Below are 13,802 nucleotides of genomic sequence, written 5' to 3'. Positions count from 1 at the left end.
AGAGCTGGCACCTCTTCCCATAGAATCGGCTCGTGCCATCTGATCAGCCGTCAGAGTTCTTGGCCGCTGCCTTGAAAATTACATGCTATCGGGAGTCGCAGTGCCTTGAGAAGCATGCAAAGAAAATACGGCAACCCATATTGACCCATGTTGGCGCACAGAGATCGCTAGAGACCAGGATTATACAGTATCCCCGACAAAACTACGGAGAGGGTGCCAATCTGTGCCTAAGAAATGCTAACTGCCCAAATCAAAGCCGTGCCCAACCCGTCCCGCAAATGCCAAATCGACCAAGCCTCGTTTCGTACATCGATATGCCCCCGAAAAACACCGCTGCCACAAAGGCTCCCCGTCGTCTCTTGCCAATGCTGTCTGGAGCAAAATTAAAGAACATCCTCCTCCATCGGAGCATCGCCACCGGCAGCAGCCGCGGGGGCAGCGCCGCCGGCGTTGTTCTCGGTGTTGGCGCTCTCAAAGTAATCGGCCATCTCCGAGTCCAGCTCCTCCGCCGTCTTCTTAACCGGCCGGTTGCTGCGGCCGCGCCGGCCCGTCTTCTTGGTCGACTTGCCAGCCGCAGCACTGCCCTTGGCGCCGGTACCGTTCTGCTTCACGGCAGCGGCGGACTTGGGCTGAGCCTTGGGCGCCGCGATGCGCTGAGCGAGTGGCTTGGGCTGGGGGATCAATTCTGCGGAAGAGACAACAACTTCGACCTGACTGAATGTTAGAGAAACGTGGTCCGCTGACCTGCTGCGGACGCATCCGAGGCTCACCTTGACAGGCTTGTTGTCAATCAGAAGACCGTTGAGGGTGCTGAAAGCCTTGCTGGCGCCATCGGCATGGTGGAATGTGACATGAGCAATGCCACGGCTAACGCCACCGGGTCCGTAGGAAAGTTCGACCTTCTTGACCTGACCGACTGTCTGCTGGAAGTAGTCCTATCGAGGGAAATTCGGGTTAGCGTCAAACGACGATAGGGCATTCGAAGAACCGCGTCCGTGGCCCGGTCGGCGTCTCGATCCCTCAAGGCATTCGCGCAGTGCAGAGGCGTCCCGGAAGTAGAGAAATCAGGGCAGCGAGCAGAGCAGCGGGCGTGGCCCCCTCAAGATAGCGTCACCCGCGACTGGCAAGTGAGCCACGTCCGACAACAACTGAAACCGTTCGACCGACTCCGTGGTCCAGAGCACGGGCCCCGTGGAGAAGCGACAGAGTGTACGGCGTGGCCCAAACATGCTGAATCCAATCCGATCCGGACATAATCCTCGCTCCCCGTGACGCCAAGTTTTCATCAGAAAACACCTGCGACGGTGGGAAGTCCCAGCGTAAGTCGACAGGCGTGACCTCTTGCCCGACCCAGCCGCTCAGGTAAGAAGCTAGCGAGAGAGGGCAGCAGCAACACTGCTAAGCTCGCTGAGGCATCGAATCGTCAACCTGGAGCCCACCCAGGTGAGATCGTGCGGAAGGCGAACCCAGCTAGGCGACCTTTGTCTGAGATACTGCCGTCGGCTATGTCGCGTGCAAAGTGCCCTCGTATCGCGGGAGCTTGCCAGGCTGCCCGGATGGTGGCGACATGCAGCAAGTCTCGGGCCAGCTCAACCTCTACAGGCTTGGACAGCCTGGATGGCGCCATGGACAAAGCCAGGGGGTGCGCATCGCGAAGGAGCTTGGTATCATGACAGGCGCTTCAAGTGCTGAGGTTCGGGGGATTGACCATCCTCATCGTCCGCCGAGGGACAGCACGTCGATAACGATATGCCGCGGAAGGAATGCGCCGACGAGAGGCGGAAGGCGCTCATCGCCTCTATCGGTAATAACATACCTTGATCTGGCCTTCGGAAACATCCTTGGGCTGTGGGAAGGTCAGCAAGGAGTCTGGGTGCGAATGAGGCATCTCGAGAGTGCGACTCACCAAGTTGCTGACCATGATCTTGCTCTCGCCAGTCAGACCAGCGCCTTTCGCGGGGGTAGGCTTGGCCGCAGTGCGCGCAGCCTTTGAGCTCTTCTGGATGCCGCCAGCCGGGGCAGTGGTGGCGGACCGAGTGGCGCCAGCAGCGCGACGCTGGGAGCGGCGACGGCCCTGCTGGTTGCGCCGCTGGTTGGAGAGAATCTCGTCGAGAGACTGGTCGAGCTTGCCAGACATGATTGCGGCGGCAGGTGCAAGAACGCGAGTGTGCGTAGTGTTGTTGGGGTGATGCAAAGTTGGCGATCAAGCGCGGATTTGTATGTTTGTTGTAGGGCGGCAGCGAAAAGAGACGGGCTTTGCTGTCGCTGTTTGTTGCGTGGCAGATGATGAACAGTGGTGATCAGGCAGTCGCCGGAGCAGCGACAGTTTGCTGCAGCACGTCGCGCGTAGTCGCGGTCGGTGCGGCAAAGGCAGCAACTCGGGGAAACGAAGGGTCGCGAGTTATATGGTTTGGCTAGGAGTAGAATCGATGGTTTCCGGCCAGCGAATGCTTGGTTGGACGCTGGAGGAGAATAGGAGGGATGAGTCTGGTGGTTGGTGGATGAAAGATGCTGAGGGCAGGCAGCAAAGAACTGGGACGCGCGAGAATTTGAGGGAAGCGACTGGCAGTCAGGCTCAGGCAAGCAGAAAGCGGCCCAGTGAGGCGCGGGGATGCAAGGAGAACAGGGCTAGCCGTTTTTGGACTAGTCTGACAGCCGGCTTCTCCAGCAGATCAGCTGTGTGAGTAATGATGTACCTGTACGGAATACTTGCTTTGTCGACCCTCCGAGAATAGCTGGAGGACAAAGGCGTCCTGGAAGTGAAGGCCATGCGATCAGTACATTAACAGTGCAATCCTGCCTTACCCACACTATGATGGGAGCTTCTACACAATAGAGTCGGGTGCGCGTGAAGACATCCTCAGTCTTGCTCTCTTGAAGACGAGGTGCCTGAATGCAACAATACCTGAGTTACCACTGGTACGGTAATGTTACTGCATAGGAGAGACACGAGAGTTGAGAGTCTTCACACGGGATGCACAGGAAAGCTTTGCGTCGAACCACGGCGTATCCCCAAGCCGTACAAACTACAATTCACGAGCCATGGTGTTCTCTTGTCTCCGCAAGCCACGCTGTTTGCCACACGAGCCTCTTCTTCAGTACATTCGGGGGAGCCGGCCGAAGCAACGTCCTCCGGCGATCGCTGGACATCACCAGGTTGTTTTGTGCGATCGCAGACGTTGGGTTGCATCGCTGAGGACCTCAAGTCTCAGAAAATCCGTGCCGGTTTCGAGCTGCATCGTACGTAAAAACGCGTCGCTCCGCCTCCTATCTTGCTTTGGTTGACGAAGTCGTCGTCGGCTGAGGCCCTGGTTTCGCTGGCACCTTCTCCTTCACAGCCTTGTCCTCGTCCTTGTCGGCATTGACTTCGAAGAAGTGGTAGAGGATGATGAGAATCATCGCCGCCGAGCCCAGGAAGATGGCAAGGCGGTAGAGCTCCGAGTCCGAAATCATGGTGATGATTCGCGCGGATGTTGGACGGCGTCGGGCCGAGGAGGGTTTTCGGACCGGTTTATGGCAGCTGAAACGGCCGTCTACAGGGTGAATCAGTTTTCCAGTTCATGTTGCAATCGCATGCTAGCGGGGATGCCGTACCTTAGGTTGCTCTTGTGTGGTGTTGTCGCGCGGGAGGGTAAGATGGGAGCGCGGCTGGATCTGGACAGCTTTCCAGACCTATCGCAGCCGCGCGACACGCAGCTTCCGACTGGCAGCGTACCGGTACATATCCGTACATACGGTATCGCTGATGCTCCGTAAATGTTACGCATTCCCAGACAACATTACACTCCGGTTGATACAACTGAATATTTCAAGATCACGTGCGGCACAGCATCGCCGCCGCCAGGGCCAGCCTGCTCAGACATCCAGGGCTCAGCAGGTGGCAGTGTGGGGCGCCGAGACCATTCAGAAACTTGAAAACAGGACGGTGTTTCTGGTGATCCCCGCCAGGAAACCGCAAGTTTGCCTTCTGCACGTAACCCCAACCAACACCGCCTCACGAACGATTCCGACCCCCGCGGCGGCTCCCAGCCTGTGTGGAACACGGCGTCAAACCTTAGGTCTCTAGCCTCAGCAATATCCTCAAAAACATCCACAAACTACCCACCCGCCCGCCATGCCTCCAAAAAAGGCCGAGAAGGGCAAGAAGCCCGATGCCAAGAAGATTATCGAGGACAAGACTTTCGGCATGAAGAACAAGAAGGGCGCCGTGGCAAAGAAGCAGATCGCCGCCCTGCAGTCGTCCATGAAGGCGAGCGGGAGTGCCGAGCAGAAACGGAAGGAGGCTGAGAAGGCCGCCCGCGAGCGCGAGAAGAAGGCCGCCGAGGAGGCCAAGCGGGAGGCCGAGATGCTTCTCAACAAGCCTGTCCAGGTCCAGAAGGTGCCGTTCGGTGTCGATCCCAAGACGGTCGTGTGCATCTTCTACAAGAAGGGCAACTGCGAGAAGGGCAAGAAGTGCAAGTTTGCCCACGACCTCGAAGTGGAACGCAAGGTGGAAAAGAAGAACGTCTACCAGGACACGCGGGAGGACGAGGAGGAAAAGAAGAGGCAGGAAACCTCGGCCGACTGGGACGAGGAGAAGTTGCGGTCCGTTGTCTTGTCCAAGAAGGGCAACCAGCGCACAACAACCGACAAGGTGTGCAAGTACTTCCTCCAGGCCATCGAGGACGGCAAATACGGCTGGTTCTGGGTTTGCCCCAACAACGGCGATAAGTGCATGTACAGGCACGCTCTGCCTCCTGGGTAAGTATTGGCGGTGGTATGGGCCTGGCGTTTTGAGCCCAAGCTAACTGCCTCTCAGGTTCGTGTTCAAGACGAAGGAACAGAGAGCGGCTGAGAAGGCTCTTTTGGATAAGTCGCCGCTCAAGACACTGACACTCGAGGAATTTCTCGAGTCCGAGAGGCACAAGCTCACCGGCAAACTCACGCCCGTGACGCCAGAGACGTTTGCCAAGTGGAAGCGGGAGCGTTTAGATAAGAAGGCGGCAGAAGAGCAGCTGCGGAAGGCGAAGGAGGCAACCGGCCGTGCTCTGTTCGAGAGCGGGAACTGGAAGATGGACGAGGACTCAGATGCGGAATCGGATGACGGCGGTGCCTGGAACCTCGAGAAACTGCGGCAGGAGACGGAAGCGCTTAGAATCAAGAGAGAAGAGGAACGGCTGGCTGCCATGCACGGCATTCCGCTCCCGAGCGGTGAGTCGAACGGAGATACGAACGGTGGGAGCGAGCAGGAGACAGCAGAACCAGAGGCAGTCCCAAACACCTGAAGCGTAGCTGCGAAACGGGAACAACCAGATCACGGACGTCGCGCGGCTGCGCGAGGACAGCGAGCCCACAGAGCGCTCCTCCTCGATCGGCATCCAGCAACGACGGCCACGCCGCGCAGGATCTTCAAGCACACGGTCAAGATGGACCTCAAGAGAGGGGTATCAAGCCATGCAAGAAAGTTGATTCGCGGCAACGAAGGACGACACAATCGGTTATATAGGGATCACGACCAAATATATCTCGATTTCGGAGATTGGCTGTAGGCCCGATAATGTCGTCCATACCTCTGCGAATTGGCGCGCGTCTAAGGATGCCCTGTTCAAGTAGGCAAATTCACCTGACTGCCATTCTTACCGCTAACAGAATCGCAACCATCATGACTACCGCCAACGCAGCTTGCTCCTCAAAACTTCTCAACATACGGCCTCAGATCGAGCTCTTGCGTAAAGCTGGACCGATGCTGCGTGTGCAAATGCCAGTAACTCTCGGCGATCTACACAACCGAGAACAACACTCACGTCAGCAAAAAACCATCCGCCATGGGATCGTTGCCTCCGCTTTTTGCAAGCAGCAAAAGCCACGCGGGAGGGGTCCGGGTCCGAACTCACCGCGTCAGGGCTGATCTTGCCGTCCTCCTTGCCCTCGTTGACGGTGTACCCCTTGGTCCGGGGGATGTCGATGACGCCGTCGACGATGACGTGGGCGACGTGGACGCCGCGCGGGCCGAACTCGCGCGCCAGGCTCTGGCCCAGAGCGCGGACGGCGAACTTGCCGGCCGCGAAGGTGCCGAAGCGGGCCGAGCCGCGCACCGACGCCGTCGCGCCCGTGATGATCAGCGACGGCGGGTGCGGGCTGGTCGGCACCGCGTCCAGCAGCGACGGCAGCGTCGCCTGCGCGAAGTTGAACAGGCCCCGGCTGGCGGCGGGAGTCAGTGTTGCGAATGAACGGGGGGTGAGAAACATGGGGGTTAGGGCGAGGCGTACGCGTTGCTGGCTAGACTGGCGTCTAGGTCGGAAGCAGACACCTCCAGGAACGGCTTGATGGCGAACCCGGCGCCGACATTATCTTTTTGCCATTATCACAACCGTCAATCCAGCAGTTCCCTTTTACGTTCTCCACAACCATCCCAGTTTGGCCGACTCACAGATCGCCGCAGCGAGCTTCCTCCCCGCGGCAAACTCCTTCTTGATTGTCTCGAACGCCGACGCTACCGACTGCGGATCGGCCGTGTCGGTGCTGATGCCCAGAGCCTCGCCGCCCTGCTGCCGGATCTCGGCCACAATGTCGGCGTAGCTCTCGGAGTTGCGCGCCAACAGCACCACCGGATAGGCACGTGCGAAGCGCAGGGCCACGGAGCGGCCGGTGCCGGCGCCGACGCCGGCGACAACGGCGTAGAAGGACTTGGAGGCCATGTTGGTGGAGTGGGGTGGGTGTAAATCTGGGCCTTGGTAGAGTTGCGGTAGCAGAGGTTTAAGGTGCGTCTGGGCAAAGGAGGTAATGGTAGTCCGGAAGATATCAGGGTGGATGGATGATGTGCACGGAGCGTATATATGCAGTTGTCTTTGACCACTTCACGCGTCCAAAGACGTGCTTGGTTGCTTCAATGAGACCATGAATCGGATTAGTGACCCCGCCCGACATTCCGGATGGGCACGGATGGACGATGTTGTATTAATAATGCAGTTCACAGTGTGCCCTTACACTAGAGGTTCTCAGTGGAGGATGATGAAATGTCGATTACAGATGGCGGTTGCCTCGCTGGTCGCACGACATCAGCTTGCAGCTTCCTGCTGTGCCATGCAAAGAAGCATCTCTGCCTCGGTGAAGCAGCGGGCACACGCGACATACCAGGCCAAGCACCTTGATGGGCTTGGTTGAGGAGGCAATGTAAGGGTTAGGGTTTTATCTCGCGTTTAGGGTGTCTTGTTCCAGCATCTCTACCAATAACGTTATGTGAGTTACGGTATCGCTGCGAAACATTGAAACATTCGACGGACCTGCCAATTCATCGACTCTCCCGCTTTCACTTCATTGAGCCAAACTTATCGCTGAAGGGCTCTCAATTTCGGCAAAATCACCAACATTCGCTCGGATCTGTACTTACCAGCGGCAGCACAATGCCCTACGACCCGAACTGGGATCTGGAGGGCGAAGGGGAGGGCCCGGAGGGGGGCTTCAACAATCCAAGCGATGCAGATGATTACAGCAGCTTGGAAGATGCAGATGATCGGGAAGAGGAGAACCGGGCGCTCGAACAACAAGAACAGCAGGGCCACGCTCAGGCTGGACCCGAGGATGCCGAGAAAGTGGAGCGCATGGAAGTCGATCAGCCCGAGGCCCGTCGAGACCAGTCTCGGGCGGACAGCCTGGACGCAACGCCCAAGAACAACCTTCCCTTCCCCGGAGCAGCCCGGCTTGGAAGGTTATCCCAGGTTGAAGTGGTCATTCACTCCAGTCCAAGGAGGGACGGTTTCCTGTCGGCGGATGCAGTCGCAGGCGAGTATGACGATCACGACGAGGAGACAAACCTGGTCACCTCAGACCTTGTACCCAAACCAAGGGTCAGGCATTCTGGCGATGCGGCTAAGAAACTGCCAATACTGCCCCCCAAAAACACCCAGCCTCCTGCCGCACCCGCCACGTTAGCCACCGTCACGCCTCAACCGAAGAAGCGTGGCCGCCCGGTGGGATGGAGACTAGGCTTCGGCCCCTATTCGGCCATGAAAGCAGGGTTGCCACCGGGGTCGTCAACACCGCGGCCTAAACCAAAGAAGCCGACCAGCGAACTGAAGCCACGAAAGCGTCCCGGGCGAAAACCCGCTCCTTCCGCCCGTCAGATCTATCTCCAGCTCAATCCGCACTTCATCCGCTTCCGCTGCGAGTGGCAGGACTGCCCGGCGGAGCTCCAGAACCTCGAGACATTACGAAAACACATCCTCGTAGTCCACGGCCGTACGTTGACAACAGTGACATCGTCACAAACAACGTCACCTCCACCATCATCAGCGCCCGCCCAACAGCTAACGTGCAAGTGGGCCACCTGCGTCTCTCCTCCTCTTCCCACGCGCGATGCCTTCGCCGCGCACGTCGAAACGGCCCACCTCTGCCCCTTCCTCTGGCACGCCGGCGACGGCCCGCGCAACAGCACGCCCTCGCCCTCCTTCCCGCTCCACCCGCGCAGGCCCGCGAACAACAACCTCCGCCACCATCCCCGACAACAAACAGACTCCAGCAACAGTACCAGCAACAACAACAACAACAACAACAACAACAACAACAACAACAACAACAGCAACAACACCAACGACGCCGACGACCCGCTACCAGCCTACCTCTTCGACGCGGCGGGCAACCAGGTGACGCCGTCGGTGCGCGACCAGCAGACGGAGACGGACGAGGACCGGCGGCGGCGGGCGGCGCGCATCGCGCGCGCGCTGGCCCAGCGCGACCGCAACGCGCCCGACGAGCCCGAGTACACGGCGCGCGAGCTCGAGGACATGGCGGCCGCCGCCGCGGCGAAGCGGGCCGCCCAGCGCATGTTCCGCGAGTACGCCGACCGGGTGCGCCGCGGGGGCGAAGGATGGGAGGGCTGGCGCGGGTTGTTGGGGTAGCCTTTTCTTCTCTTTTCTTCGGTAGTGGTAGAGGTGATTATGGAAGGTGGGAAGGGGGTTGGGTGGGATATACCGGTGGCCCATGTGTCTTGGGTCTTCTGCTCTTTCGTCTTGTACCTCCAACAGTGGTTAAATAAGCGGGATGCGATGCCTTGACCGTTGTCTTGGGAACGTTGTCTTGCACGAGTAAGTCGATGGATATGGGTGTACAGTACATGTACATGCAGGAGGAGCATGCAGCCAGGGAGCACGGCGTCGACTGGTGAAAGGGCTAAGGGGATCATCGCCAAGGGGGAACATCAAGGAAGGCCATCACTGCGGGTCACCAGCTGTCGTAACATATGCTACCGGACCAGCACCTATTGCGTCAGAAGCGTTGAAAGCTCGTCCGTAAGAAACGGGTTGCACCACCGCTGGAATCTCGCTCAAGTTGATGGCTCAGAAAATGAGACATAACCATGACTCGCACCGCGGAGACGAGCATTGGTTGTCGGATATCGTTCGTATTTCGAGTTGGCCACCCGCATTCAAACAGTCGTTCCATGGCCACCCCCAAGTGGAGACGGCGGCAGGTCCGGGATCAGTTGGTCGAACGGCAATCATTGGTGTACCTTAGCACTGGGCTGCAAGTACCTCTCGCCGGGGTTTCCCACAAGCCTGGACCACTGGCACTGGCCAGTTCTGACACGAAGAATATCGGTTTTCTTCGCGGCAAGAAGACAGAGCGGACATGGTCTTGGGCGTAGTTACTTCATAAACGAGTACCTTACACAGTAACTCCTGGACTTGGCACTCAACGGAGCCAACCCGCGTTGATTCGGCTCAGAATCCTGCTTCCTACCGGGTGTTTGGACACAGCAGAGGTATGGATCCTGGAAGGAGAGGCAACAGAGCTCGGCTGTCTTGGCCCAGCTCCGCTTCCCCTTTATGGACGGCGTATCCCAAACAGGTAGGTGTGTTTGTAAGCCAGCCTCTGCCGATTCTCGAACCGCGTCTCGTGTCTCGGAAAAAGGCGAAAGACATCCGGCAGCAGCGGGCAAGTTCAGGAAATGCCGCTTTTCCTGACGAACCACTGAGCTCATCCACAAGTAAATTTGACAGCGAACAGGAAACAAGCTCAGGTCTCTAAGAGGTTGTCAGCTCCATTGATAGTGTAGAATCAAGCAAGCCACCAAGAGGCTGACGAGTCTCAGCTGCGCGACCAGGTGAACCATTGAGTTAGCGTAGGCCCAGACTTGGTAAGCTCTCCTTGGCAGGTCCAGCCGGCCCGCCTTGGCGTCCGTTTTCTGGGCCTTCCACCAGTGGCGATAGAAATGTGCGCATAGCATCGCTGTGACCATCGATGGTCGCAGCACATTGTGGAAACGAGGAATTTGTGTTTGTTTACAAAATAGCAAGATGATTTGATATACACTATGAGTGCAGCGTGCGATACGGACCGTGAGTTTGCGTCAGCGGTGCGTGGTGCTGACCCGGGAGTCCCCGCTGCCTGCCCTGTAATGTTACTGTGGTAGGGGCCTGAATCCCTGTTGACAGAGGTACCCACGGCTCGCTGTGCTGCGGGCATCTGCCGTCCCCCCAACATAGCCTCCCTGGTTCGCCTACCATCCGTCCGGTCCAGTGCCCACCTCATCCACGTCCACAACCAACATCCCAATTCTGCGTTCCGAACCGCCATGGCCCGGTCCTCATGATTCAGGCATCACGAAGACGACAACCACCGCCCTTAGGATGCCGTCCACCAAGACCGCCAATGGCGACAGCCATTTCCCGCAGCGCCTGAAGAATTTCTTCCGCATCAACTCCGGCAGCCGCGACCGCGCCGACACGGCCGCCCAGGCCCACGGCGGCGCCGCCCGCACCGACTCCAAGACCGCCTTCCGCCAGACGAGGTTCTTCAGCGTCGGCCGCCTGCGCAGCGCTACCACCGCCAGCGAGGGCAACCCGCTCGACGAGACCCTCAGCCCGACCGCCCACGCGAACCCCTACTTCGCCCACCAGGGCCAGCCCGGCCTCCGCCATCACAATGAGGGCTCCGTGCCACCGAGCCCGCCCGACACTCCCGTGCTGAAGGTCGTCGGCCCCAACGGCGGCCCTCCCGAGAAGACCGCCGCGGGGACCAAGGAGGAGCTCGCGCGGAAGCTGAGGAGGGTGGCCAGCGCCCCGAATGCCCAGGGTCTGTTCGCCAAGGGAGGCGGCCCTGACGGGGACCGGCCCGCCACCGCCGAGATGGGCAAGGAGCCGCTGGAGCAGAGCGGCGACTCAAATACGGTGGGCTTCGCTGACGGCGCCGGCGCCGGCGCCAACGGAGCGGCCTCCGGTTCTTCTCTCGCGCCGCCCGAGTCGGACAGCCTCGGCGCGCTGCCGCCGCCGAACCCGACGCCGCTCGCCTTCCGCAGGACGTACAGCTCAAATTCCATCAAGGTCCGGAACGTCGAGGTCGGCCCGCAGAGCTTCGACAAGATCAAGCTGATCGGCAAGGGGGACGTGGGCAAGGTGTACCTGGTGAGGGAAAAGAAGAGCAACAGGTTGTATGCCATGAAGGGTCAGTTTTCCGCTGGACACATCAGCATGAGCACCTAACTGGACGCTGGACTGGACCCTTGCTGACCGCATCGCAGTGCTGAGCAAAAAGGAGATGATCAAGCGGAACAAGATCAAGAGGGCGCTGGCAGAGCAGGAGATCCTGGCCACGAGCAACCACCCGTTCATCGTCACGCTCTATCACTCGTTCCAATCGGAGGACTACCTCTACCTGTGCATGGAGTACTGCAGCGGCGGCGAGTTCTTCAGGGCGTTGCAGACCCGTCCCGGAAAGTGCATATCCGAGGACGACGCCCGGTTCTACGCGGCCGAGGTGACGGCGGCGTTGGAGTATCTGCACCTCATGGGCTTTATCTACCGGGATTTGAAACCAGAAAGTAGGTTTGGCCAGATACCGAGAGGAAACTTCTTCCCGCGCTCCTGCTGACCGGCTCAGATATCCTGCTGCATCAGTCCGGCCACATCATGCTCTCAGATTTCGACCTCTCAAAGCAGTCGGATCCGGGCGGAAAGCCCACTATGATCATCGGTAAGAACGGCACCAGCCCGAACTCGCTACCGACCATCGACACCAAATCGTGCATCGCCAACTTCCGGACCAACTCGTTCGTCGGGACGGAGGAGTACATCGCGCCCGAGGTGATCAAGGGCAGCGGGCACACCAGCGCCGTCGACTGGTGGACGCTCGGCATCCTGATCTACGAGATGCTGTACGGCACGACGCCGTTCAAGGGCAAGAACCGCAACGCGACGTTTGCCAACATCCTGCGGGAGGACATTCCGTTCCCAGACCACGCGGGCGCGCCGCAAATATCCAAGTCCGTTCTCTCTCTCTCCTTCCGTCTTCCCCTCCCCCAGCCAGCCGTGTAGTGAATCAACTAACCCGCACTCCACACACGCGCGCACACGCATACACACAGCCTCTGCAAATCCCTCATCCGCAAGCTCCTGATCAAGGACGAGAACCGCCGGCTCGGCGCCCGCGCGGGCGCCTCCGACATCAAGTCGCACCCCTTCTTCCGCACGACCCAGTGGGCGCTGATCCGCCACATGAAGCCGCCCATCATCCCGCACCAGGGCCGCGGCATCGACACGGTCAACTTCCGCAACGTCAAGGAGAGCGAGAGCGTCGACATCAGCGGCTCGCGGCCCATGCACACCACCAAGATGGTCGGCGTGCCCCTCGACAGCGGCCTCGCTACCCCCGGCGCCGCCGACGCGCCGGACCCGTTCGAGGAGTTCAACAGCGTCACGCTGCACCATGACGGCGATGACGAGCAGTATGCCAGTGAGGGGTATGAGTCGTAGGTGAGGAGATTTTTGGGGGGGGAGGGGGGTTGCGAGACTTTTAGCGGGCTAGTGGTGTGCGATGGAGCAAGACACCCTCTTTCCTTGAAACCTTCCATGTGTGTGTGCGTGTTGTCGGGTCTGGCTTGGCTTGGTTCGGTTCTTGATGGGTTGGGTTTGGGCTGGGTTTGGTTTGGTATGATACGCCAGGCCGAAGGGGTGGAGAGAGCGGTGTCCCAGCTAACGGGGGCAGCGCGCGCGAGAGGGGGCTGGTTCATGTTTCATGTAGGTACGTACGACTTCATCTGGGGGAGTTGTATGGGATGGCGTCGTTTTGTTTTTGCTCGTTCCTGTCTCTTGGGGGGTGTGTGTGTTCCTCCTCGCTGCTGATGGTGGGTGAAGAGGAGGAGGGCCTGGTGTGAAGGGTTGAGGAGGGAAGAGACGAGACAGCGGGGTGAGGGAGGAAGGTAAGGTGGTTATTATGGGCATTTTTCCTGTTCTTTAGGTACTAAGGTAGTTATCGCGTTCGGTCGAGACAGGAACAGACACAGTGGTTAACTAGTGTGGGTTTGGTCTGTCTGTCTGCCTGCCTGTCAGCCAGTTTGTCAGTCTGTCTGGCTGTCTTTCTGTCTGGCTGGCTGGGTGGCTGGCTGTCTGGCAGCCTCAAGGCTGCTTGCTGTTGTGAGTCCTGCGGAGGAGAAATGTGGAGGTGATGCATCTTTTCCCGTTGTGCTAATGAGCTGAACCCCAAGTTTCGGTTTCGCTCAGCGAGTCCTGCTGCTGCTTCCTGGTTGGCTCCTCCGGGGGCTGGTTAGTGTTTCTCGGCAGTCGCCATGGCGATCATGTCTGCCCTGCTGCGGTCTGCGGGAAGGCTCATTAGGCGGCGGGCTGAGGTGGTTTGGGCCAAATGAGGCTTGGCTGCTGGGTGTTGGAACGAAGGAATAACTACAGTGTAAGGAGCGAGCGTACAGGGTCCGTTGCGCGATGCCTCTAGAGTCCACATTTACGATTGGAGCAAATGAGTTCTTTGCCCAATGTTTATCTGGCGATCATCCCCCGAACTGCCTTTCTAAACTTGCTTGGGATTCTGATTTC

General features: G+C 59.0%; 6 protein-coding genes across 6 annotated transcripts; 3 read left to right on the top strand and 3 right to left on the bottom strand.

Moving 5' to 3' along the window:
• Positions 1–6: 6 nt before the first annotated feature.
• THITE_2123770 (uncharacterized protein) lies at positions 7–2,271 on the bottom strand. The gene is made up of 4 exons (XM_003657718.1): positions 1,907–2,271; positions 1,817–1,846; positions 771–935; positions 7–710 (listed from the first exon to the last, which is right to left on the bottom strand). Exons 1-4 carry the CDS (start codon positions 2,135–2,137, stop codon positions 384–386), a joined length of 753 nt encoding a protein of 250 aa, XP_003657766.1. The 5' UTR covers positions 2,138–2,271; the 3' UTR covers positions 7–383.
• Positions 2,272–3,257: 986 nt separating this feature from the next.
• On the bottom strand, positions 3,258–3,818 carry THITE_2123767 (uncharacterized protein). Its single transcript, XM_003657717.1, has 2 exons — positions 3,595–3,818; positions 3,258–3,520 (listed from the first exon to the last, which is right to left on the bottom strand). The coding sequence occupies exon 2, from the start codon at positions 3,451–3,453 to the stop codon at positions 3,268–3,270; it is 186 nt and encodes a 61-aa protein (XP_003657765.1). The 5' UTR covers positions 3,454–3,520; positions 3,595–3,818; the 3' UTR covers positions 3,258–3,267.
• Positions 3,819–3,889: 71 nt separating this feature from the next.
• On the top strand, positions 3,890–5,471 carry THITE_2123764 (uncharacterized protein). Its single transcript, XM_003657716.1, has 2 exons — positions 3,890–4,740; positions 4,799–5,471. Exons 1-2 carry the CDS (start codon positions 4,115–4,117, stop codon positions 5,262–5,264), a joined length of 1,092 nt encoding a protein of 363 aa, XP_003657764.1. The 5' UTR covers positions 3,890–4,114; the 3' UTR covers positions 5,265–5,471.
• THITE_2123762 (uncharacterized protein) lies at positions 5,423–6,776 on the bottom strand. The gene is made up of 4 exons (XM_003657715.1): positions 6,410–6,776; positions 6,249–6,330; positions 5,874–6,180; positions 5,423–5,758 (listed from the first exon to the last, which is right to left on the bottom strand). Exons 1-4 carry the CDS (start codon positions 6,675–6,677, stop codon positions 5,669–5,671), a joined length of 747 nt encoding a protein of 248 aa, XP_003657763.1. The 5' UTR covers positions 6,678–6,776; the 3' UTR covers positions 5,423–5,668.
• A 518-nt stretch (positions 6,777–7,294) lies between these two features.
• On the top strand, positions 7,295–9,142 carry THITE_135998 (uncharacterized protein; the record flags this gene model as incomplete). The annotated part of the gene is made up of 2 exons (XM_003657714.1): positions 7,295–8,825; positions 9,089–9,142. Exons 1-2 carry the CDS (start codon positions 7,383–7,385, stop codon positions 9,140–9,142), a joined length of 1,497 nt encoding a protein of 498 aa, XP_003657762.1. The 5' UTR covers positions 7,295–7,382.
• A 1,168-nt stretch (positions 9,143–10,310) lies between these two features.
• THITE_2123757 (uncharacterized protein) lies at positions 10,311–12,838 on the top strand. The gene is made up of 4 exons (XM_003657713.1): positions 10,311–11,421; positions 11,498–11,797; positions 11,857–12,238; positions 12,341–12,838. Exons 1-4 carry the CDS (start codon positions 10,608–10,610, stop codon positions 12,726–12,728), a joined length of 1,884 nt encoding a protein of 627 aa, XP_003657761.1. The 5' UTR covers positions 10,311–10,607; the 3' UTR covers positions 12,729–12,838.
• Positions 12,839–13,802: the final 964 nt, after the last annotated feature.

This window comes from Thermothielavioides terrestris, chromosome 6 (assembly GCF_000226115.1).
Source record: "Thermothielavioides terrestris NRRL 8126 chromosome 6, complete sequence".
Taxonomy (NCBI): domain Eukaryota; kingdom Fungi; phylum Ascomycota; class Sordariomycetes; order Sordariales; family Chaetomiaceae; genus Thermothielavioides; species Thermothielavioides terrestris.
Note: the sequence above shows the minus strand (reverse complement) of the source record. Positions and strands in the feature narration are given on the sequence as shown.